The sequence below is a fragment of the Chionomys nivalis genome, chromosome 18 (genome assembly GCF_950005125.1).
Source record: "Chionomys nivalis chromosome 18, mChiNiv1.1, whole genome shotgun sequence".
Lineage (NCBI taxonomy): Eukaryota > Metazoa > Chordata > Mammalia > Rodentia > Cricetidae > Chionomys > Chionomys nivalis.
In genome coordinates this window covers 63,308,151-63,330,828 of record NC_080103.1, presented here as the reverse complement: position 1 = coordinate 63,330,828, position 22,678 = coordinate 63,308,151, and the positions used below count along the sequence as shown (strand labels likewise).

General features: G+C 39.9%; 2 protein-coding genes across 7 annotated transcripts in view; one reads left to right on the top strand and one right to left on the bottom strand.

The window, feature by feature from the left end:
• The window catches only part of Srsf11 (serine and arginine rich splicing factor 11), a 29,027-nt gene extending 17,344 nt beyond the window's left edge, over nucleotides 1-11,683 (top strand). For 3 of the 6 annotated variants that reach the window (XM_057793720.1, XM_057793719.1, XM_057793718.1), the window contains 10 exons: nucleotides 193-302; nucleotides 1,035-1,127; nucleotides 1,659-1,708; nucleotides 3,062-3,189; nucleotides 4,618-4,699; nucleotides 6,137-6,268; nucleotides 7,951-8,040; nucleotides 8,809-8,904; nucleotides 9,220-9,358; nucleotides 9,460-11,681. In XM_057793720.1, the coding sequence (XP_057649703.1) occupies nucleotides 1,689-1,708; nucleotides 3,062-3,189; nucleotides 4,618-4,699; nucleotides 6,137-6,268; nucleotides 7,951-8,040; nucleotides 8,809-8,904; nucleotides 9,220-9,358; nucleotides 9,460-9,654 (882 nt within the window). In that variant the 5' untranslated portion in view covers nucleotides 193-302; nucleotides 1,035-1,127; nucleotides 1,659-1,688 and the 3' untranslated portion in view covers nucleotides 9,655-11,681. Of the gene's footprint in view, nucleotides 1-192; nucleotides 303-1,034; nucleotides 1,128-1,658; nucleotides 1,709-3,061; nucleotides 3,190-4,617; nucleotides 4,700-6,136; nucleotides 6,269-7,950; nucleotides 8,041-8,808; nucleotides 8,905-9,219; nucleotides 9,359-9,459 lie in introns of all 6 variants that reach the window. The other 3 variants (XM_057793715.1, XM_057793716.1, XM_057793717.1) reach the window with 2 other exon arrangements.
• Nucleotides 11,684-13,889: 2,206 nt separating this feature from the next.
• The window catches only part of Ankrd13c (ankyrin repeat domain 13C), a 48,746-nt gene continuing 39,957 nt past the window's right edge, over nucleotides 13,890-22,678 (bottom strand). The window contains exons 10-13 of the mRNA XM_057793620.1: nucleotides 21,427-21,506; nucleotides 19,462-19,560; nucleotides 16,979-17,079; nucleotides 13,890-16,000 (exon numbers count right to left, since the gene is read on the bottom strand). Coding sequence (XP_057649603.1) covers nucleotides 15,870-16,000; nucleotides 16,979-17,079; nucleotides 19,462-19,560; nucleotides 21,427-21,506 — 411 coding nt within the window. The 3' untranslated portion in view covers nucleotides 13,890-15,869. The remainder of the gene's footprint in view (nucleotides 16,001-16,978; nucleotides 17,080-19,461; nucleotides 19,561-21,426; nucleotides 21,507-22,678) is intronic.

Below are 22,678 nucleotides of genomic sequence, written 5' to 3'. Positions count from 1 at the left end.
TTCACACATTGAAGTTTCATTCTGACATAAATTAATGATAAATAATCATAGAGATCAAACTTTATATTTTAGCGAACATAAGTACTTTCAACAAACTCAGGTGGTGTATCAGGGAGACATTTTTCTGGGTGTTTTTGTGTGTTTTCTGTCTTAGAAGAGGGTGTGTTCTCATGCTAGAATGTTTCTCTGCAGGAGTTATTCCTGATGAGACTAAGGCTTTGTCTCTATTGGCACCCGCTAATGCAGTGGCAGGTCTTCTGCCTGGTGGTGGACTCCTGCCTACCCCCAACCCACTTACCCAGGTATTTATGCTGTTAACTTCTGGAAGGGCAGTCATATTTGGTATGACGTAGTGATTGGCAGTAGGTGAAGTTTATCGTGGGTGTGTGGAATGTCAAACTGCCTGTAAGACATTCCATGTTTGTGTTGGTTTAAGTGTGCTGTAATAAAAATTGTGTCAGGAAGAAGACAGGATCGTGTGTGTGTGTGTGTGTGTGTGTGTGTGTGTGTGTGTGTGTGTGTGTGTGTGAATGAAATAAGGGATGAGTAGTGAATCAGGAGATTACTACACATTCCGGGGAGAAGCAATACTGCAGAAAAGAACACAAAGAAACACAGTCTTTGTGCTGAGATCACCATAGCACAGAGCAGAACAGCTAGCAAGTGTTGTGTATTGAAGATATAGTGAGTACTTAAAATTGGCATACACTAAGGCTCTGTTGAAAGGTTCATTTTTCTTGTAAATTTTCAAAGGGGTAATATTTTGTAAAAGATGAAACGCTAGCCATTATATAAACAGGTGTGAGAAACTACAGATCACAACGTTTATTTCTGTCAATAATATATTTTACTGGGACATGGCTATTTTTGGTTATTTGTATATTGTTTGTCATATCGTATAGGACAGAATTTGAACCATAGCAGTAATGGTTTTATACCATTGAGCTGTTGCAGCAGTACACATGTGACCTGTAATACTGTCTGATCCAGTACAGAAAGCTAAGTTTGATATAAGAAAACCTTGACCATTGCAGATTGGCGCTGTTCCCCTGGCTGCATTGGGAGCTCCAGCTCTTGATCCTGCCCTTGCTGCTCTTGGGCTTCCAGGAACAAACTTGAACTCTCAGGTATATCTCTCTACCTTTCATCTGTAACCTTGTTTTCATAGAGGATTCTTTCATTAGTCTTCAGTTTGCATATCAAAGTAAGGGTTAGCTGCTTGTGTTGGAGTAATTTTATTCTGTTAACTTGTTTGAAAGGAATTTAAATTATATCAATCTTTAATCCTTTACACATTTAAAAAAATATTTTGTTTCAAAGTCCTTACTTTTTGGAGATGTTCTGTTATAAGGAGTTCTGGATTTTGTTTTCTGATTCTTTGAACTATTTTCCCTCTTACGTCTTTAGAATGATCAAGAGCTGATTCTGTAAATCCAAGCTGCTCAGTCTTGCTCTTGATAACTTGCTGCTTCCTTTTCATAGTTGTAGCCACAAACATCACCTGTTGCTAGAATTATTAGCTTGAATCTGTCTGTTAAGGACGTACACCGAACATTACACTGCTATCAGTTTGTCCTAGAACTTTAAAACACACTAAGAAAATAAAATAGCAATCACTTATCTCTGTGTGCTCATTGTACTTTTTTTTCCCTTTTAAGTCTCTTGCTGCAGACCAGCTGTTGAAGCTTATGAGTACTGTTGATCCCAAGTAAGCTTTCTCCTTTGTCTCCTCGATTAAATACTGTATGATTGAATACTTATTTTGTTTCTTGTTGAGATAAGTCTCACTATGTAACATCGCCTTGCCATTTATTCATTGTGTGAACTAGCCTGGTCTCAAACTCCTATCCTTACCTCCCAAGTGCTGGGATTCCAGGCATATACCACTAAACCAATGAGTGAGGAGAGTTACTGTTAATAGAGAGTGGCTATTCTTAGGACATAAGTCATGTGTTACATTGTAGAACAGATAGAGTTAACAGAAGAAAGTTAACCATTCTTGGACATTCTTAATACACTTTTATATATCGCATTGTAGAAAGAAGAAAGGAAATCCAGAAATAGGTCCCAATACTAAGGGGTCTGTTTTGGGTGTCTTTAATCTCCCCACTTGTGGGACTGGGCAGAGGCATGTGATCTCTGTAAGCTAGAGACTAGCCTGGTCTATATGGCAAGTTCCAGACCAGTTAGGGCTACATAGTAAGATCCTGACTCAAAAAGTCCAATAAAATCCACATTTTTCTGTTGTCAGTATTAAGCATTCATTGCTAACAGAGTATGTGCACTCAGATGGGGAAAGTACAGAGGTGCCACAAAGAGAAAACTTGGTTTTTAAAGCAGAGGTTAAGCCCTCAGGGTGGTGCGAGAAGGAAGTACCTATTAGGGGACTAACACTACCGTGTTAGTTCTTAAGTTTCTCTTGCACGCTATTTGATGGTGACATTAATGGGGCTTTTTCCCCATAAACTAAATTGAAGCTGTATCCCATGTCCACATTAAAGTGGCAGGGAAAGGACGTGGTTGGTGTGGCCTCACTGCTGCTGTCCCCATTGTATAGCCTTGGCTGGCCTCAAGCTCACAGATTGTTCTTGCCTCAGCCACTCAGGTGCTAGGATTAAACGAATGCGCCACCACACCCAGCACTCTTTAAAAAATGAATTTTTAAAAAAAAAATCAGTTTGGCTGGGTCCTGGGTACTTTGCATGCATATAATACAGTGCAGTGTGTGTGAAGGTTAAGGTTTAAGGAGTTGGTTCACAGTTAGGAGACTTGGCAGCAAGAGTGTTTTGCCTGCTGAGCCATCTCAAGGACCATTTGTGCCTGTACTTAATGACATCTCAATCTCCCCCACGGATTACTGTTGTCTAGGTTTTTGGGTTTATTTAGGTTTTTGATTTTTTGTTTTGATTGGCATGTGTAAACAGTTAAAGGCAGATTTTAACCTTTGTTGTCAGGATTTCATGTGCAATTTTGTGAACTATGGGCCACTGCCTCAGTTTCTCTCCACCTGTAACCTAAAAGGTAAATTTTAAACTATTTCTTTCTTCATTGTTTGCTTTAGATTGAATCATGTAGCTGCTGGTCTTGTTTCACCAAGTCTGAAGTCAGACACCTCTAGTAAAGAAATAGAGGAAGCCATGAAGCGGGTGCGTGAGGCCCAGTCCCTGATTTCTGCCGCTATTGAGCCAGGTAATATGTTCATACACATTTTCCTTGAATGTTGGTTGAATTGTGGTTCTTCATAAAGCTAGTCGTGGCCTAAATGTAGAAGTTGTTGAATAATGTTCTTGGGTTTTTTGATTTGTTTTTAATCTGAGAGATAAATCACGTATAAGAGTTTTTCAGTCAGGTTCTTTTGGGTATGTGACATGGCAAGGAACCTGCAGGCTTGTGGATTCAAAGCAGGTATACCACCACTGAACTAGCTCTGATAGATTGTCTTTCTGAGATTGATTAAATACATTGTCCTAGTGTGTGTATGTTACGTATATGCGAATCTATGGCCATGAAGCACATTTTGCCAATTAAATATTTGATTCAAGTTTTTTTTTTATTCTTATTCCTTAGTAAGTGGAAATGTTCTTATTTATTATTTACAAAGTAATTTTCAAGTATAAAGAATAAACTGATAGATACTTTAAGGGTATCATCTGATAAGGCGTTAAGTAATTGATAGGGGTCTTAGATGTACAGTTGGGTTCTTTAAAGTTTTTATGATCTAATTGCTGCTGTTAATAACTGAGGCTGAAGTGACTGTGATTTACTTATAATGAATTTTGTGATGATAGGGCTTTATTTGTGACATTCACAGTAAAGCCTGTGAATGAAACAACCTGACTGAATTGGTGGCCTCATTTATTGACTGTGAGCATGTGAAAACAGCAGTAGCTTTAGTTGCCAAAGGTCTTGAAGAAAGAAATTTGGTATGTTGGGACTGAGACAGTTTTGCTTAAATGTTTGGTAGAGCACATTTGAAAATGCCAGTAGAAGAATGGGAATGTATCAGAAAAAAGCTAGCTTCCTAAATTCAGTCCGATTCTGTCACTGAGGTACAGTGACAGGATAATGAATCATGGCTTTGGAGTAGAATTTTGGCACAAGTACTTAGGAGGTAAAGACTGTTCTTGGTACCCTAAAGATGCCCACACACAAGCATGTGTGATGAGAACATTTCATTGAGTCAGATTGAAAACGGTTATATTCGTACATGAATTGAACGTATTTTTGTGGAACAAATTCCAAAAGGAAAAAGGATGCAGTAGAACCTTCTGAAGAACAAATCAGAAAATCAAAAAGTTAAAAAAGATAGCCTTTCATATACTGACTTATGGGATCATTTGGGCCCTCCAGAACAATTCAGATTAGATAGTGGAGGAAATCTTAGCGAGCAACTACAAATCACCATAGAATTTACTGAAAACTGAGGTAATTCGTGTCACTGGAGCAAGCTTCCTGGTGAGTCTGTATATAAAATGGTCACTTACAAAGAATTCTGGGGTATCAGTGGGTAGATGTGCTTCTGGACAGTCAGAGACTGAGGAGTTCCATTCCTGAATCTCATATATATACCTCTGGTTAAGCACTTCTTGGTACAGTTTCCTTTTCTTTTAAATCCAGACAAGAAGGAAGAGAAGAGAAGACATTCGAGATCAAGGTCACGCTCAAGAAGGAGGAGGACCCCTTCGTCGTCCAGACACAGGTTAGCAGCTTCTGTCCCTTAAGAACTACTTCCTATGCAAAATGGGTCTAATCGTTTATTACTGCTGTGAATCCTAGAAGGGAAAGTTGCTTTGAGTATATTAGGAGAAAGGTATAAGGTGAGCAGGTGGTTCTTAAAACCAAAGCAAATAAAGACCTATCACTGGTAGGAAAGCTAGAAAACAGTAAAATGCCATGCTTGTATGAAAAGAACATACAACTTGAAACGTGTTGTGTGTTTGACTTTGGAATTGTATGCTGTCTGCCTAGCAAGAGTTAAGGCTAAATCTGTTCTCACCTCGCACACTGGTTGCGCACTTTTGTACAGTTCTCTGCAACGGAGTAGGTCTCCCTCCAAATTTAAGAAAATGAAGGCAGTGTACTTTAGTTTATGTGGGTTATATCTGACAAATTGAAGCTGTCAGACACATTTCTGATAGCTAACCCATCTCATTTACAGAGCTTTGCGAAAAAAAAAAAAAAAAAAACTTAACCACCTCCAAAACACCTGATAGTGAAAAGGGGTTGTTATACTTCACTAATCTAAAGTTTTAGCTTAGTCGAACAAATAGGATTTTGTATTCTAATTTTTATACTATATTTTTGTTCACTTTTGTTATTTTCCTTTGCAAGGGCAGGCTGTTATTTGAAATAGGGTCTCAATACTTAGCCTTGGATGGCCTGGAACTCATGATATAGACCAAACTATTCTCAAACTCAAAGATCCACCTGCTTCTTCCAAGTCCTGGAATTAAAGACCACATTACCATGTGCAGCTCACATATTTTTAATTCTTTAAGAATTTCATACAATTTATTTTTATCATAATCAACCTTGTTCACACATATTTTAAAACCAGGTTCATGGCTACGCAGTTAGAAAAAGGATAGTTTTAATATTTTCAGGTAATTATAATCATTATTCTTTGGTTAATTACCCAAAATTAGTATGATTTCTGGCTGCTATCCAGTTCTTTGACAGGGCATTTGATATCACCTCAGATTTCATCAGAATACTAAGGAATCAGAAAACTCTTGCCTAGAAGCATCAAGTTTTCACATTTTTTATTTTTTCTTAGAAGCCAAATTTTATTATTGACAACAGATTTGTTTTCCTTAAGGGGTGTAATATGCTTCGTTCATCTTCAAGAAAACATCCTTCACATATTCAGTTTAGGTTACCTATATTTGTTGGTTCTTGGGTGGTTTTGTTATGAAGTCTTCTGGCATCAGCTTATAGAGTGCAATTGCGCACATGCATAGACGTGAGCATATTCATTAAAAATTTCTGAGGTCTAGAAGATAGCTGGGCTAAATGGCAACAGCAGCTGAAGGGAGGGGAATTCTTCTCCAGTGTTTCATACTTAACTCATCTCTTAGGTGAGTGTTTTGTGCATTTTAGATCTATACACACATGTATTACTCGTTTACATTTTTAGGCGGTCACGAAGCCGGTCAAGGAGGCGATCACACTCTAAGTCCAGAAGTAGAAGGAGATCCAAAAGTCCAAGACGGAGACGATCTCATTCCAGAGAGAGGGGTAGAAGGTCAAGGAGCACGTCCAAAGCCAGGTAGGTATATTTGTGTAAACAGACACGCAGCAGCCAAAGGTCCCCAGTGCTGTGCTTTCCATGTTACAACCTAGGTAAGGGTATGGGTAGGGGGCTAAATGGAAAAGAAGCTATGGCTTGATGATACTGTTTTTGGTTTTCTTGTCTCTTGCCAAGCTAAAGGTGTGACTTTTTTACAATTTTAAAAAGTTTATGTGTATGAGTGTTTTGTCTGCATGTTTGTCTCTGCACCATGTGTATGCTTGGTGCCCACCGAGGCCAGAGAAGCTAACTGCTAAGCCATCTCTCTAGCCCCTATAACATTTTCTAGTCATAAGTTCTTTTAGCTACCCTTGTTATCTACCCTCTTGTCTTTCCTCTTTTCCATTCAGCCACTGACGTGGGTCTGGGTTCAGGACGGAGCTTCAAGCAGACACTTAGTTCTTTGTTCATTTATCTTCATGTTATCATCAGTGATTGGAAACATTCCTGAAGGATCATTTATGGTCTAAACATGGAGCCATATTAGAGAAAGTCTTTTCTTCCATGATCTGACCTATAAAATTTATCAAGGACTTGTAAAAATGTATTTTTTTTTTTTATTTTAAAAAAACTAGTCTTAGAGATGACCTGGATTTGGTTTCTGGAACTGACATCAAGTGACTCACATCTGCTTATAACTTCATGTTTAGTAGATCCAACACCCTCTTCTGGTGCACATAAATTCATGCAGATACATACAAGTTTAAAAATAAGTAAATGCATCAGAGAAGACATCTTTTCACTCAAAGATGGGTTCTTTAAGTCAATGGTCTAGTCTTGAATAACTAAGGATATAGTAGTTCCCTTTTGCTCCCCACCCCCAATCGTTTATCGCTGGTGAACATGTGCCTTAACAGATAGGAAAGGAACTGTTTCCATACACGGAGAAGGAATTGGGCATTGCTTTCCTTAAGAACTTTCTATTGAAAGAAATAGTCACAGGGGAAGGACCAGTGTTAAGTGATAGCTATATAAATTCAGGTGTATTGATGAGTTGCTGAAGGAAGGTCACTGTGGTATAGCACACAGAGTGTATGGTATGGAGTAATGGAGAGTATACACTGCAGCCCAGTAGGAGAGTTGGTGATAGAGAAGATGACTACTGGAGCAGAAGAACCAGAGGAGAAAGGAGACAAAGTGAAGAGCAAACATTATGGGATTAAATAGAAATGAGTGGGAAGGAGCTGTGCACTTGAGTGTGGTTGTGTACCTACCTATCCATTGTGGCAGGAAAGTATTTGGATGCCACTGATTAACTCAGTCTGCAGTAGCAAAAAGGGTAGAAACTTTGCTTAGTCTGTGATCGGTGGTTTCCTGGGCAGGTGTTCCCTGAAGGAAGGAGTGACTGACAGGCTGTGGTGCTTTGTTCTTTTCTGACATTGTGACAGAGCTCAGGAACTTGTAATCAAGTGAAAAGGACCCACCGACAGGGATTAAACCCATTGAATTCTGCACCAAACACAAGAAACTAGCCAGCATTCTAAATACTTTCTTAGCATTTAGGCCACTTTACTATTGGAGGTAATTTCTAGGTGACCTATCAGAAAATATGAGGCTTAGAGAAATTATTTTATCACACATAGGCCATGTCTCACAAGAGTGCAGTTACATGGAATGAAGTATAAGTCTTTCTTCACACTTTATTAAATTATGTTTGTTAGAGACAAAAAGAAAGAAGATAAAGAAAAGAAACGTTCCAAAACCCCACCAAAAAGCTACAGTACAGCCAGACGTTCTCGGAGTGCAAGCAGGTAAGGGCAGCACCCTGGGGCCTGGGGTGCAGGGGGTAGCTGTGTTTTTCAGTAGGCAACAGATGTTCAAAATACCTCTCAACATTGAGAAAACGAGACTTGGACAAGTTTTGATGACTGGAGCATACTGAATTGTTAGGATAGTTTTGCTGTGATGCTTACAATATTCGTGTCTTATTCTCAAGAATGTTTACTTCCCATGTAGTAGTTTCATGATAAATGAATGGGCGGCATTTTAAGTGCTCTCATTCTTTGACGGCAGTCACTGTATTTAATTATTACACTGAAAATGGAAGTGGTGTGGCAATCTTCATAGAAAATATATTCTTAATGTTCAATTCAATCAGATGTAGTTCAGACATGCTTAGACTTATCTTATATGAATGTCCCAGAAGGTCTATGCCATGTTTTTCAAAAACTGAAAAGTAGATTTGGAGAAGAAAGTGAAAATACTATTTGGTGGCATTGAATTTGGCACTGGGTCTGATGAGGCACAGAAAACTACAGCACTAGATGAAAGGCTATCTTTGCCTTTTAAAGAACCCATGCCTAGCTCTCAGGGAGCTAAGACAGGAGAATGCCAAATTCAAGGCTAACCTAGACTGTATTATGTGACCCTGTCTCAAAAAAAGACAGCCGGGCGGTGGTGGCTCACAGTTGATTATTTTGGCCTAAAACAGTATTGTGAGGCAGGCAGGTCTTGAACGGTAGAAATTTCTAGTGGAGCTGGCGAATTTTAAAGCCTAGTTTGCACATTTGTGATTCTAGGGAGAGACGTCGGCGGCGAAGCAGGAGTGGTACAAGGTCTCCTAAAAAGCCCAGGTCTCCTAAAAGAAAGCTGTCCCGTTCACCATCCCCACGGAGGTACGGGTATCAATTGTGATTTGTGATATTCGGAAAATGAAGTTATTAGACTATTAGATTTTTTACATTCACTTTGTCTTTTGGGGGAATTACAGACATTATTTTCTAGAGATTTTCAGTATGCACTTTTGGGTCCAGCTTAGATTCTTACTTTCAATGCCTGATATTTCATATATTTCAAATTTGGCTCTTTGTGATCTTTCAGTTGAGCTTGGTTAAGCTCCAGAGTTAAGACCTGTTGCCTGCTTAGGAATAAAACTGCCGGAAGTTCCTGCAAAGTAGCTCTTACAGGCACATTTTAACTGTTCTTTCTAGACATAAAAAAGAGAAGAAGAAAGATAAGGACAAAGAAAGAAGCAGAGATGAAAGGGAACGATCAACAAGTAAAAAGAAGAGGAGCAAAGACAAGGAGAAGGAGCGGGAAAGGAAGTCTGAGAGCGACAAAGACATCAAAGTAAGTACACAGGCCAGGGTGCTGCCACTAAGGTGGCTGCCACTAGTTTAAGAAGTGCTTTTCCTTTGAAGAAGCTTATTTGCCCATTCTCCTTGGCAAAGCAGGTGACACGGGATTATGATGAAGAGGAGCAGGGCTATGACAGCGAGAAGGAGAAGAAGGAGGAGAAGAGACCAACAGAAGCAATGTCCCCTAAAACCAAGGAGTGCTCTGTGGAGAAGGGGGTGGCTGACCTGCGAGAGTCCAAAGTGAACGGGGATGATCACCACGAAGAAGACATGGATATGAGTGACTGAGCCCCTGAAGCTGGCTGCAGACGGGCCTCGGTATCATTCCTCATGATACCTAATGCTGTGTGTGTTCATCTCACCTAGGTGTATACAGCTGCACATTACCAATGGCTGCAGAACACCCAATTGTGATCTCTAGTTCTTTACAACAAAAGCTTTTAGAAAGTGGTACCTGGGTGACCAGCACTGCCATGGTGATAATCCATTTGCGTGACCAAGCAGCTGTGCAACTGCTGCTTCCAACACAAATGAACAGCTGCATGCATCTCCAGCAGGCATGGATTTGTCTCTGTCGTATGATCCTCAGTGCGTTCACTTAGAGTATTTCTAGAGTTTGAGTCCTTGCCGTGATAGAGCCATGTAGGGAATGCACTGATTGCATGTTACCCCAAATGTCATGAAACCCTCCAACATGGGGACCCACTTAATGGTCTTACTTGTTGACATGACAAATTAACATTCTTAGAGTTACATCTGGAAACAAGCATTTGTGATAGATAAGCCTTTTGAAAAGCCTTGTGGCTAAATTTTTGTGGCTTTGTTTAACTTTCAAAGGTTATATATGCACTAACCTTTTTTTGATGGCTAAGTAGGCTTTAAATTACAGAAAAAAAATTTCAAATAAAACTGGCTGTAAAATATGATGTTTTGAATTAGAGTTGTTCACATTTTCATAGCTACTTTTGTTCCCAATAATTTATTTCACATCTCTACCAGTGAATACAACCTGCTTATCTAGCCCATCACTAGAAGAAAATGACCTCGTCCTGATTTTCATTTTTCAACTTTTTTTAGTTTTAAAGCTTACTGTTTGAACAAAAAGAGGTGGTGGTGCATTTGAAATTGACCTTAATGTGCTTTTAAAATATGACAAATCTTGATAATGTACTATTTGATCTCAAGTTGTACAAAACCAATAAATTTGTGTTACTTTGATTGCAGTAGTATCTTATGCAGTGATTCCATGTTATATGCAGACTAGGTAACTGTTTTCTTAGTTACAGAAGTTAAAAGCTTCACTTTTGTGCAGTAAAAAACAAAAGTAGGCTACCGTCTGTGCCATGTTGATGTACAGTTTCTGAAATTGTTTTACAGGACTTTGATAATAAAACCCTTAAACTCACAAGTCACGCTCCTGTAGAACTGCATTGTGTTTATTCACACGTTGAATGTACGGCATTACTTCATCAGTCTTCAGACCAGTTTCTTCCCTTCTGCATGTTCAAGCACAGTAGCTAAATGGAGTACACCACCTCAGGGTAGATGCCCGCAAAATTGTCAACAAAAACCTTCTAAATTATGGCTTGTGTTTTGGATGTAGGACTGGGGTCGTGCAAGTGTCTTGGGGATAAATATGATCTCACCTATACCTAGTAAATTTATATTTTCATTGAAATTACAGAAATTTGCCTTTTCTGAAATAGTATGGAAGTTGTTGATCGAATGTTTGTATTGTATTGCCAAACTAGATAATGGCTAGTGTTGGGTGGCTGAGAGAGAGATTGAGACTGGGATTTGTAGTGTTCAAGTTTTGAATATAAATTATTAAATAAATTGAATGCTCTATAGAAATGCAGCATTTGTACAGTTTGTAGTTGAGTAACTTTTTAAGAAAGATTTTATGAACCGGAATTTGGTCTGTGACAAATACATCAAATTCCATTCGTGATCTGAATAGCCACTACATTTTTAAAACAAAGCTGAATGTAGCTGACATATGCTTAAAACTTTAGCTGATAAAAGGAAGGACCATGTGGTGGCATGACCACCGGTCTGGAAGAAACAAGTAAAATACTGGCAGTTCCCAGAGCAAATCAATATCCAAAGTTCATTCCGTTGCCTGTGACCTCTTAATGCAGACATTCACTTTTCTACAGCTTCAGTTTAAAGCTAGTGCCAGTGACTTAAGATGTCACCAGAAGGCAGCTTTATTTAGGACACTTCTCGGTTGGTGCTGCTGCTCTGGCAGTTCATGCCTCTTAGCTGACGAACAGTTGGACCCAAGTGGACACTGCCACCACATTGAGTTCTCTTCTGTATTTGGTGGTAAACCAATAAAAATAAAAGTGGTTTTGTTAGAAAAATATTTGTCCTTATTTATTTTGCTTAGTTTTAAGTCAAAAATTTCAGGCTATGCAATTTGTGAAAGATGATGGCCCCATGGTAAGCCTTAATGCACTAGGGGGCAAGCATGGGCTGTAGAAGCCATCACGTTACCAATATAAGCCTGGGTTGGTGGATGGCACTCATTTTAAAAATCAGTAACAGATAAGTGCCATAGATTGCACCACTAGGCTCGAGGTGTTCAGTTCTCTTGGGTGGCAGCTACACCTTGGGAAGATGAGTGGACTATGTCTAATGAGAAGGTAAATGTAATTTTTAGTACTGGATATAAAAAACAAATTTTAAATACTTAAAGATGCTCCCAAATTAGTGTCTGTCATTACACAGAATACGTATAGCAGCTATCAGAAAATCAGAAGTTTTAGTTTTTAGAGAACGGTTTGACTTGACTGAGTTTTGTACCTGGTGCTGCAGGTTGATCTGTAGGGAAGGAGGGGTTGGCTGCTGGAATAGGATGGATCCCACATAGCAGACTGAAAATGTCCTCATCTTGGTACTTGTGACTTTGGAGCTGAAGACATCTCAGAATGGGTACACAAAGCCTGAACTTCACATTGCTGTCCAGAACCCACCTCCCAGTCAGCATCGTCCCTCACTTGGACGCTTGGAATAGCTGACCTGACTGAATGCCCACAGACTTGCATGCACTGAGGGTATGGCAAAAGGGGTTAGAAGTACTGTTCCAGCGCAAGCTGAAAGGAGCAGCTTTTTGTTTTTACCTGAAACTAGATTTAAAAATTGACTGCAGACATGCTGTGAAACTTTTAAGAGGCAGCTAATGCTGCCTGAGGTTTCTGTCGCAGAATGTTTATCTTAAAAACACTCAGCTTCAGAATTTACCAGGCCATGCATAATTTTGGCTGAGCTTCATTTTGCTAGTTCTTTGTGATCCTGTCCAATTCTATGGGCAAATTTTGATTATTAGTTGTCTGCAAAGTGGATCCTCTCCACCAGTCTCGCTGGACCCACAGAACCAGATCTCTATCTGCTGTAGACTTAATGGAAAGTAGAGGTTGAGCCTAGCATCTCAAACAAGGCAAGCACAGCCCAGAGTGCTGCATCTCTAACCACTTTGACATTTCGATCCTGCTGCCTCAGTCTCCCTGATAGCTGGAGTGGACTACATCCATGTACCACTACACATGACTTGAGAACCCAATTTTATTCAGGAACTTTAGTTGGGCATTCAGCTGCTTGCTATTAGCTAATAATCATGTAGGTTTCCAGCCATCAACATGGACTTAACTCAGCCATGGCACCTGCTGTACAGGCCTTTTATTAACTGCAGCCTTTTTTTTTTTAATTCTCTAATACATTACTGCAGTTTCCCCTCCTCCTCTCCTAGCAGCCCTCTTTCCCCAAGCTCCCCTCTTCCCAAGATCCACTGTTGCTTTCCCTCAGAAAAAGAGCAGGCTCCCTGGGTATCAACCAAATATGACAAAACAAGTTACAGTAAGACCAGTACCATACTGTCATATCAAAGCTGGAGAGGCAACCAGTGGGAGGGAGTCCCAAAATCAAACAGGAGATAGCCCCCACTCACAGTGTGTCCCACAAGAAGAAACCAAGCTACAAAATCAGCATATATGCAGAGAACCTAGGTCAGACCCATACAGGCTCCCTAACTTGTCACTTCGGTCTCTGTGATCCCCTGAGCCCTGGTTAGCTGATTTTGTGGTGTCCTTGACCCCCCTCTGGCTCCTAAAATCCTTCTTCCTCCCCAGATTCCCTGAACTCTGCCTAATGTTTGACTGTGGGTTTCTGCATCTGCTCCTATCAGTTGCTGTAGGGCTTCAGCTTCTCTGAGGATTATGCTAGGCTCTGTTCCACAAAACTGCAGCTCTTTGCCCAAGAATATCTACTAAGGACATGTCTCAGGAATGGTTTCTTGAAGATGGGAACCATATCTACAGATTTCACCTGAATGATGAGGTATCACACCTTTCAGGAATGGGTCCCCTACTACTAGCTTAAATTTTTTAAATTTACAATACAGAATTTTACCTATCTACATTTCAAAAGTGATCTGCATGTAAGATTGTAAAAAAAAAAAATACTGACCTTAAATCATTTCATTAACAGGATTAAAAGGCACATCATGAAAATCTAATATTGTGAAAAGTTTATTTGCATTAATTATTAACTCCTTTTTCCCATCATTTTAAGAGATACATTTTTCTTTGTGATCAGAGAAAAAATATTTTGGAATGGAAAATCTGAATCTACTATTTGTTAGAGAAAAATTAAGTCTTAAAACAATCCAGTGCAACAATTTTCAGTAGTACAATCCAGTGCAGCGATTTTCAGTAGTCCTGCCTCCAGTGTAATCCAGCAAAATATTCACATGGTAACAAGTTCTAAGTCTCAAGCTACAATTTATCGTTTTGTCCTACATGGTCTACAGGGCCAGGGAGCCTAAAGCAGCAGTGGTCACTGCCTTTCTGAACCTCAGACCTTACAAATGACAACAGAACTTAAGTCACTGGATCAGCCATTATCTAAATGCCAGGGACCAACAACCCTCCATTCCATCAAGCTAGCTCTGGGCTTCCCAGTTATTAAAATTATCTTACTGGAGTGGTTAGGGCTTTGGATTTTTAACTCTTGATTATTTTTCTTATAAAAAGTAATAAAACAACATATGCAAGGTGGCTTCACTATGTGAGATGTAACCGTACAGAGATAAATATCTGATAGCTGATGCTTTGGATTTTTTTTAAATAAGTCATCTCTTCAATAAAAGTCTCTAAAATCTTGGTAAAAGTGTAAACTACGGGTCACTCTATAACAGCCTGACAGGTGCATCCTTGACACATTTCATCAGGACACATTTACAAATATTCAGATGAGTCTTTAATACAACATGATTCCTTATGACTCAGACATTAGTCTCCCTAATTTATTCTCATTCTTGGACCTTCAAAACATCTTGTAATAAATATGAAAAAATTTTAAGTGCAAAAATGAGTAATACATGATTTTTAACACTTTGGAGACAGAAATCAGTAAATATTTTCCTGTGACTTAAAAAAAAAAATAAGAACTCAATCTTGCATGTTCTGGACTTTTAGCCTATAACAAATATATTGTAGCATATAAAATGTTTTTACCTTATTTTGAAAGCATTACATACATAGTTGTCCAAAATATGTATTTTTTAAAATTGACACCAATGCACTAATATTCCTTTAAAAATAATCTGACTTATGTGCACTTACTAGAAAGCAAGTTTAAAAATTTGGAATTTGTTTAAAGTGCTGATACTTAGGAGAGGGCTAGCTGTAAGCATGTTACCGTACCTATCAACACAACAAGAACCTTTAAACTCAAGGTTAGGAAAACAAAAACAAACAAACAAAAAAGAGGTTCTATGAAAAGAAGATCAGTAACAAACAGTTCCCACTGAAAAGGGATTCAGGTAAAACAAAGAGCACCACGATGAGCTGCACAAGGGTGCTGGGGGCACCGCATTCCCTGCAGGGAGCACTCCCACTGGATGCATTGCAGCTGTAAATGCAACTGTTACTGAGGTGCTGGGGGGCGGGGCACCGCATTCCCTGCAGGGAGCACTTCCTCGGAATGTATTGCAGCAGGCTGTAAATGCAACTGATGACTACCATTGCTCTGTTCACCTCAGAAAACTCATTTCCTTCTAGTTCACTGAACATTCAAATTACAGAACTATACACAATAATGAAAACAAAATTTAAAGGAACATTTATGCATGCCACCCTGGATAGAGGTGATGCATTTCAAAGGGTTTCAGATCTCTTAAGACACTGAATTTACATTAATGGTCCAGGAGTGTTTTAGATATAGCTATAGATATATTTATATGCATATATATTTCAACAGGAAGTGTAAAAATCTTTAAAAAGAAATCACAGCACTCACAGCTGCTTTACATAGGAAGGTCTCAGGGTCACTGGGTGTCAAACTATTACAGACAGAAGTGACTTTAAAAAGATGAATGGCACATCAGGAAGCTTCGGACATTTTAATAGAGGTCCGTTTCTCATCACATCACTGATGTGTTGACCCTCCGCTTACAGAAGCAATGTCCCTGCCACCTGGCGTCTCTTGCTCTTCTGGATCAGTTAAAGGTCAGGAAAACGACTTGGGTCTTCCTTGTAGTCTTCAGGGATGGCAAAGATGGACCCGTCAAATTCATCACATCGGAACTCCTGAAAAGTCACAGTGGCTGTGATCGTGGGAAACACGGGGATATCTGGAGAACAAATGGTGAGACACTGTCAGATGCCATCTGAGACAATCCACTCGAGTAGGCCACATTCCTGCACACAACTGCATTTCCAGAGGAACCCAATACACAACACCCAAGCCTGTGCAGTGGGCTCCAATGGCTTCCGTAGAGAAACATCCCCTGATTTCTCTTTCAAGTGACATTACTTGAGCACAGCAATCATAGAAGAGTTTCTGGCCCAAAAGGTAAGTGAATCTGTAGAGTATATTCACCTGCTCTGCTCATTTGATTCTCCCTGAGTAAGTTCTTGCTGCAAAAGGCACCCTGTGGCAACTGCTGGGAAAGCTTAGTAAACTGATGCAGAATTCTACTTCCCGACTTCCAACGTGAATGCTAAATGGTTTGTTTCCTGCAACTTGCATAGGAACCAGTGTGCCGCAAAGGTTTCTTAAATTTCTCCTACTGGTGCTGTGCAGTCTGCACCTTGTTTCATTATGTATCTCTGTGCTTCTTTATTTTAGTGACTTAAATGTTCACACACACTCTCCTGCAGGAGGTGCTCCCATGACCTTTATATTTCATTTCATTTAAATCACAAAGAAATCAAAACTTTTATCTGCTATTGTTATTTCTCAGACATTTTAACAGAAACACCAACACACTTAAATAATAATTTTTTAAAACCTTAATAAAAATGAAGCAACTGGTCGGGCGGTGGTGGCGCATGCCTTTAATCCTAGCACTCGGGAGGCAGAGGCAGGCGGATCTCTGTGAGTTCGAGACCAGCCTGGTCTACAAGAGCTAGTTCCAGGACAGGCTCCAAAACCACAGAGAAACCCTGTCTCAAAAAAACCAAAAAAAAAAAAAAAAAACCAAAAAACAAAAAACAAACAAACAAAAAAAATGAAGCAACTGGTACATTCACTGCCCTTTAAAAATATATCCTACTAAATTTGAATTAAAAATAAAGAACACTAAAATTATACCTAAATTTTGTCTTACCTAATTTTACAGGAAAGCCTGGAGGAAGTTTCATTTGAACAAATTCTCTAAGCTTGTTAAAGTGCTTGAAGGGTGCTATTACTTCCAGAACATTCAATAATCTGAAAAATGAAAGAATAATGTTTTCACGGTTTATGTCCTTAAGGTTGTTCCTGAACTGCACAGCTCAAACAAGATAAACTGAGGCAGACTAAGTCCTCAGTCTTTCTGGGATGCATCTGTTTTCTTCTATTTTCATGACTGACTTCACTTTTAGGTTAGTAGGGTTAATCCTGGTTAATTTGAGATCACATAACCAACCCCTTTGCCTAGATCCCAGAGTTCTTCAGTGTCCTATACAACAGAGTCACACAACAGCTCCTTCCAGCCTCTGGCTGTGCTATTCCAACACCTACTATTACTTTCCTTCCAACAGGGCGTATCTTCCAGTGTCTTGCTGTGTAAACAACAGTTAAACACACATTAAACCTTAACCGCTTTGCTTTCCTAAGTAAGCAACAGCTGGATACACATAGATCGCACTACTTCCTTTAACTTACTTTTTTTTCTGGGGCTGAGAGTTGGTCCCAGGATCTTGTGTATACATGGTCAGCACTTACTGCTGAGCTTAATCCCAGCACTTTTTTTTTTATATTTTTACTTTTTGAAAATTCTTGAGACATATATAGTCTCACTAACTTGTCCAGGCAGGCCTTGAAGTTCTGATCCTCCCGCCTCAGTCTCCAAATAGCTGGGATTGTGAACTTGAGCATAATTTACCCTTTCCTGTGTCAAAAACTATGGGTGAGTGATTGCTATGCTTTCTCTGCCCAAATCTCTTAAATTTGTTTCTTAATAACTGAGAGCTAAGCTAGAGAGGTCATGGTAGAATATTTGTCCAACATGAGCAAGGTACTAGGTTCAATCACATGAGAAAAAAACAAAAACAAAAACAGAAGTTTATCTGGAACCAGGAAGAGTAGCTTACATGTGAAAATTCATATGATCCCAAAACTCAGGAGTCTGAAGCATGGAGACTAGGGGAGTTCCAGGAAGGTTGGGCTAGAGTGAGGTCCCATCAAAGCAAAGAAACCTTGTCATTTAAAGGGACAATTTTTCCATGGGATTGTTCTGTACCGGCTTTTTCCCATCTTGGAATGAAATGTTATCTCACAGACTCTGCCCTTTCCTACAGAGACATGTCTATCACATCTCGAACACCAGCCCCCACTCTTGGAAGCTGGTAAGTGGATCCAGTTCTGTACTCAGTCATGGCTCTGACTTCATCTCCTGTCAAAATTTAATTTCAGCCACATCTACTCTTGTCCACTGTGTCTGATGATTTTGTTTTGTGAATAGTGCTGTTCTCTGCTCAGTTTAGTATTCCTTTGGCCTTTCCATCTCTTCTTCATCTCATTCTTGTCCTTCATCTCAGGAGCGATCTAGCTACACTGATTTTATGTTCTCAGCGTGTTTTTCCACAGCAATAACATTTCTTCTGTTATAGAATGGATTCTTGTCTATTTTCTGTATGCAGCATTTCTTGATTTCCTTTCTCCTAGGACAGTGGTTACACTCATCACATGCACTAATACATCTATTTCTCATGTCTTAAGGCTCTCTGGAGTTAATTCCAAGCACACTATAAAATCACCTGCATTCCTTTAACAGGGACCAGAGCTATCTCTTCATGTTTGTTGACTCCCTTCTCACATCACCTCCAGCTTCTACCCATGTGTGACCTCTAGCTTACATAGAGGCTCTGTACAATATTCTATCTGACCTTCTAAAGCTTCAGGGTAACAAAGGCAGGTAGTGTGAACAGATTTTGTTGAAAATTATATCTGGGCAGTGGTGGCACACGCCTTTAATGCCAGCACTCGGAAGGCAGAGGCAGGCGGATCTCTGAATTTGAGGCCAGCCTGGTCTAGAGGGTGAGTTCTAAGACTGGCTCCATAGCTACTGGGAAACCCTGTCTTGAAAAACAAAAACAAAAACAAACAAACAAACAAAAAGAGCGGAAAGAAGAAGAGAGGAAGAAAGGAGGAAGAGTAGAGAGGAGGAGGAAGGGGAAGAAGTGAAGGAAGTAGTAGTAAAGAACAACAGAGTAAGTGGTAGGAGGTTGGTACTATAAATTCCAAGAAAAAGGAGAAGAAAGACAAATATATGATTTGACATAAATATGATCACTGTTGAAATCCAAGACATCCTGGCTCATAAAGCACAGAAACTTGTGTGGAAAACTCGGGACTATTCTCAGGCTCTGCATTCAGAAGCATAGTTGAAAAAACAGTCTAACTAATGTGCTGGAAGAAAATACCTTTTTATTCCACAAATGTCTATGCTTTCAGTTTTTATAAGCATGGATATTTATGTAAACCAGAAAATTTATGGGCAGGTGTACACACTCTTGAGCCAAGAGCTGTCTGCTTTTTTCACATTTCAACACCTCAGATGCAAATAATGGTGCCTGTCATAAATTTTGTAGTTAACAACACACTTACGACTCAATCCCCAGGGGAAACTCCTGGCTCATGGCTACAGTGGCTTTAAATGTTTTCTTGCTCTCTTTGCACACCAGTTCTCTACCCAGGTGTGGAGCCCTGCAACAGAAAGAACATTGTTAGGGAGCCTTGCAGAGAACTCATCACTCTCTATCAATACTCACCAATCTTCCACTTATCTTACCCTGTCTACAGAATTATTATTATGCTAAAAACAAGATATATATATATATATATAAGAAATGAGCCGGGCGGTGGTGGCGCACGCCTTTAATCCCAGCACTTGGGAGGCAGAGGCAGGTGAATCTCTGTGAGTTCGAGAGCAGCCTGGTCTACAAGAGCTAGTTCCAGGACAGGCTCCAAAGCCACAGAGAAACCCTGTCTCGAAAAACCCCCCTTAAAAAAAAAAAAAAAAAAAAAAAGAAAGAAACAAACGTTAATACTCAAGGAATTTCATACTGAATAAAACAATTTTAATAATAAACATTTTTAGGAACAAAAAAATCACTATGAAAATAAAAATTAATCTCTTTCACTATCTACTTAGTCTTAGCACTCAACAATAAAAGTACTGTGATTAAAGAACTGTGTACATATGCCCTGTTAAAGCTGTGTACAGGTGTACTGTGTACATATGTGCACTGTGTACATGTGCCCTGTTAAAGCTGTGTACATGTGCACTGTGTACAAGTGCACTGTGTACATGTGCCCTGTTAAAGCTGTGTACAGGTGCACTGTGTACATGTGCACTGTTAAAGCTGTGTACAAGTGCACTGTGTACATGTGCCCTGTTAAAGCTGTGTACAGGTGCACTGTGTACATGTGCACTGTGTACATGTGCCCTGTTAAAGCTGTGTACAGGTGCACTGTGTACATGTGCACTGTGTACATGTGCCCTGTTAAAGCTGTGTACAGGTGCACTGTGTACATGTGCCCTGTTAAAGCTGTGTACAGGTGCACTGTGTACATGTGCACTGTTAAAGCTATAATAAATTTAAGGCTCCTTCTTTTGGTGTCTGTGACTCCACTGTGGCAAACACCCCTTCTATTAACAGAGTGAGCAGAGTGGACAGGCTTGAGACCTTCCTTCCTTATTCCATTGAGTTGTGCGACTGGGCTTTCCTGCCCTGTTTAAAAGTTCTGTTGAACTATCTAGCACACGCCAGTGACTACACAATGGTTTCCTCTGACCTGCTGGGGTATCTAACAAAGGCTAAGCAAAACAATGGTCACTCACAAAAAGACTATGCCCAACACTGTAAAAAGTTATGTCCATCCAACACTTTAACACTAGAACAGAATGTAGAAAACCTGTGATCACAGCACACCTCTCAGTAAGGAAAAACAAGGCAGCTTCTTCCTGAACACAGTGGAGTGGGTGGGAGTGGTAGGTGCAAGGGGGGCTATTTTATTCTCCACCAAAGGAAACATAGGTGAACCAAAATAAACATCCATTTGTCCATTCCAAATCACCTTTATTCACTCAGCTCTCCTCTAATCGATGCACAGTAAAGGGAGAGGGCTGCTGTGCCTACTCCTCTCCAGGTTAGTGATACAGAGTAAGCACGAGTTTATGGAAAGATGCTGAGCAGTCAATGAAATGAATGGTGACAGGGGGGAAACAAACTGGGTGGCTAACGCATCAGCAAGGCTAAGAGCAGTCTGCCAGACAAGGGAGCTGAAAAGCAGCACTCCCTTAGAACTAGTCCTACAAGGTTCTTGCTTATCGGTGTGTGTGGCTGACAGAAGGGATGTAAAAAGAAGGCTCTAGATTCACAATGCACACAAAATTTGGGGATTTTTTTCTCATGCCTACTTTATATTTCTTAAAGTTGTAACAATAGCTTTAGATAAAAATACATCAATAGTATACTCTCAAAACTCTTGTATCTAAATAGACTGTTTTAATAAATTTTCTTCCTAAGGTCCAAAGAAAACATAAACCAAAGGGGGAAAGACACCTACTTTCCATTTTCAGCAGATATGTATTCTTCCCACGTAATAGTGTTCTGAGGAGGAGGGGTAAGGGACTGTCTTCTTACCGGCTGCCAATAAGAGAAAGAGAAAGGAGAGTGTAGAACGTGGAGTGAGAATATCACATTTAAAATGTAAAGTTAAAACATACTGAGGCGGAAAGCTTAGCAACCCCAAATTCCTCACGCACCACTCCAAACAATACATACAGTGGGCTCCTCCCCAGCAACCCTTTCATAACCCCATGACTCCACTCACACATGTCCTACAACATATTCAGCTGGATAATGAACAGTAAAACAGACTGTCATTTTGAGTGACCTTTTGTGAGGCTTTTTATTTTGTTTTATTTTTTTGTTTTTCAAGACAGCGTTTCTCTAGTTTTTTTGGAGCCTGCCCTGGAACTAGCTCTTGTAGACCCAGGTTGGTTTCGAACTCACAGAGATCCTCCTGCCTCTGCCTCCTGAGCCCTGGAATTAAAGATGTGTGCCACCACTGCTCCTGAGTGAAATTTTTGGGAGAAAAATTTATTTGTCATCTGATGCCAATGCATGATTAGACATGCAAAACATTTAAGATCAGATGCATCACCGTAAAGGACATACACAGGTAACTCAAGCATGTCAATCAAAACAGAAACCATCATACTCCTCCTCTAGCCACCAATTTACCCTCTTCACAGACTCATTAAAAGAAAGCTGCAAACACTATCTGTGGCTCCTGAGTGCGCTAGCTCAAGTAAGCCACTGCTCCTCTGCAGTCTCTATTACTGTCTCTAAATAAAACTCCTTGCTGTTTTGCTGTTTTTGTGCTTTCCCAAATGGCATCAAGTAACTACCTCTTCTTCACTGTCTCAGTTATCTAAAATTCTTCCAGGAACTATGCTAGATACAGAAGCACAGACAGATATGCACATACTGGCTTCAAAAAATTTAAAGCAGTAGCAGAAAAAAATATATCAACAAGCAATTCAGCAGGGAAAAAACCTAAGAGTCATAGTCACTAGAAAGGCACAGATGTCTGGGAAATGGAAGCATGAGGACCAAGGTCATCCTCAAGGCCATTCTGAACTACGTGAGACTGTCCCCAAACAGGGAAAAAGACAAAACAAAAATACAAGACCAGGTCTATTCATACTGGTGGGGGTACAGGGCTGAATTCTCCTGCAGGTTTCCCACAACCCAAACTCCTGGGCTCAAGAGCCTTCAGCAATAGTCTCCCAAGTGCCTGAGTTATAAATGCA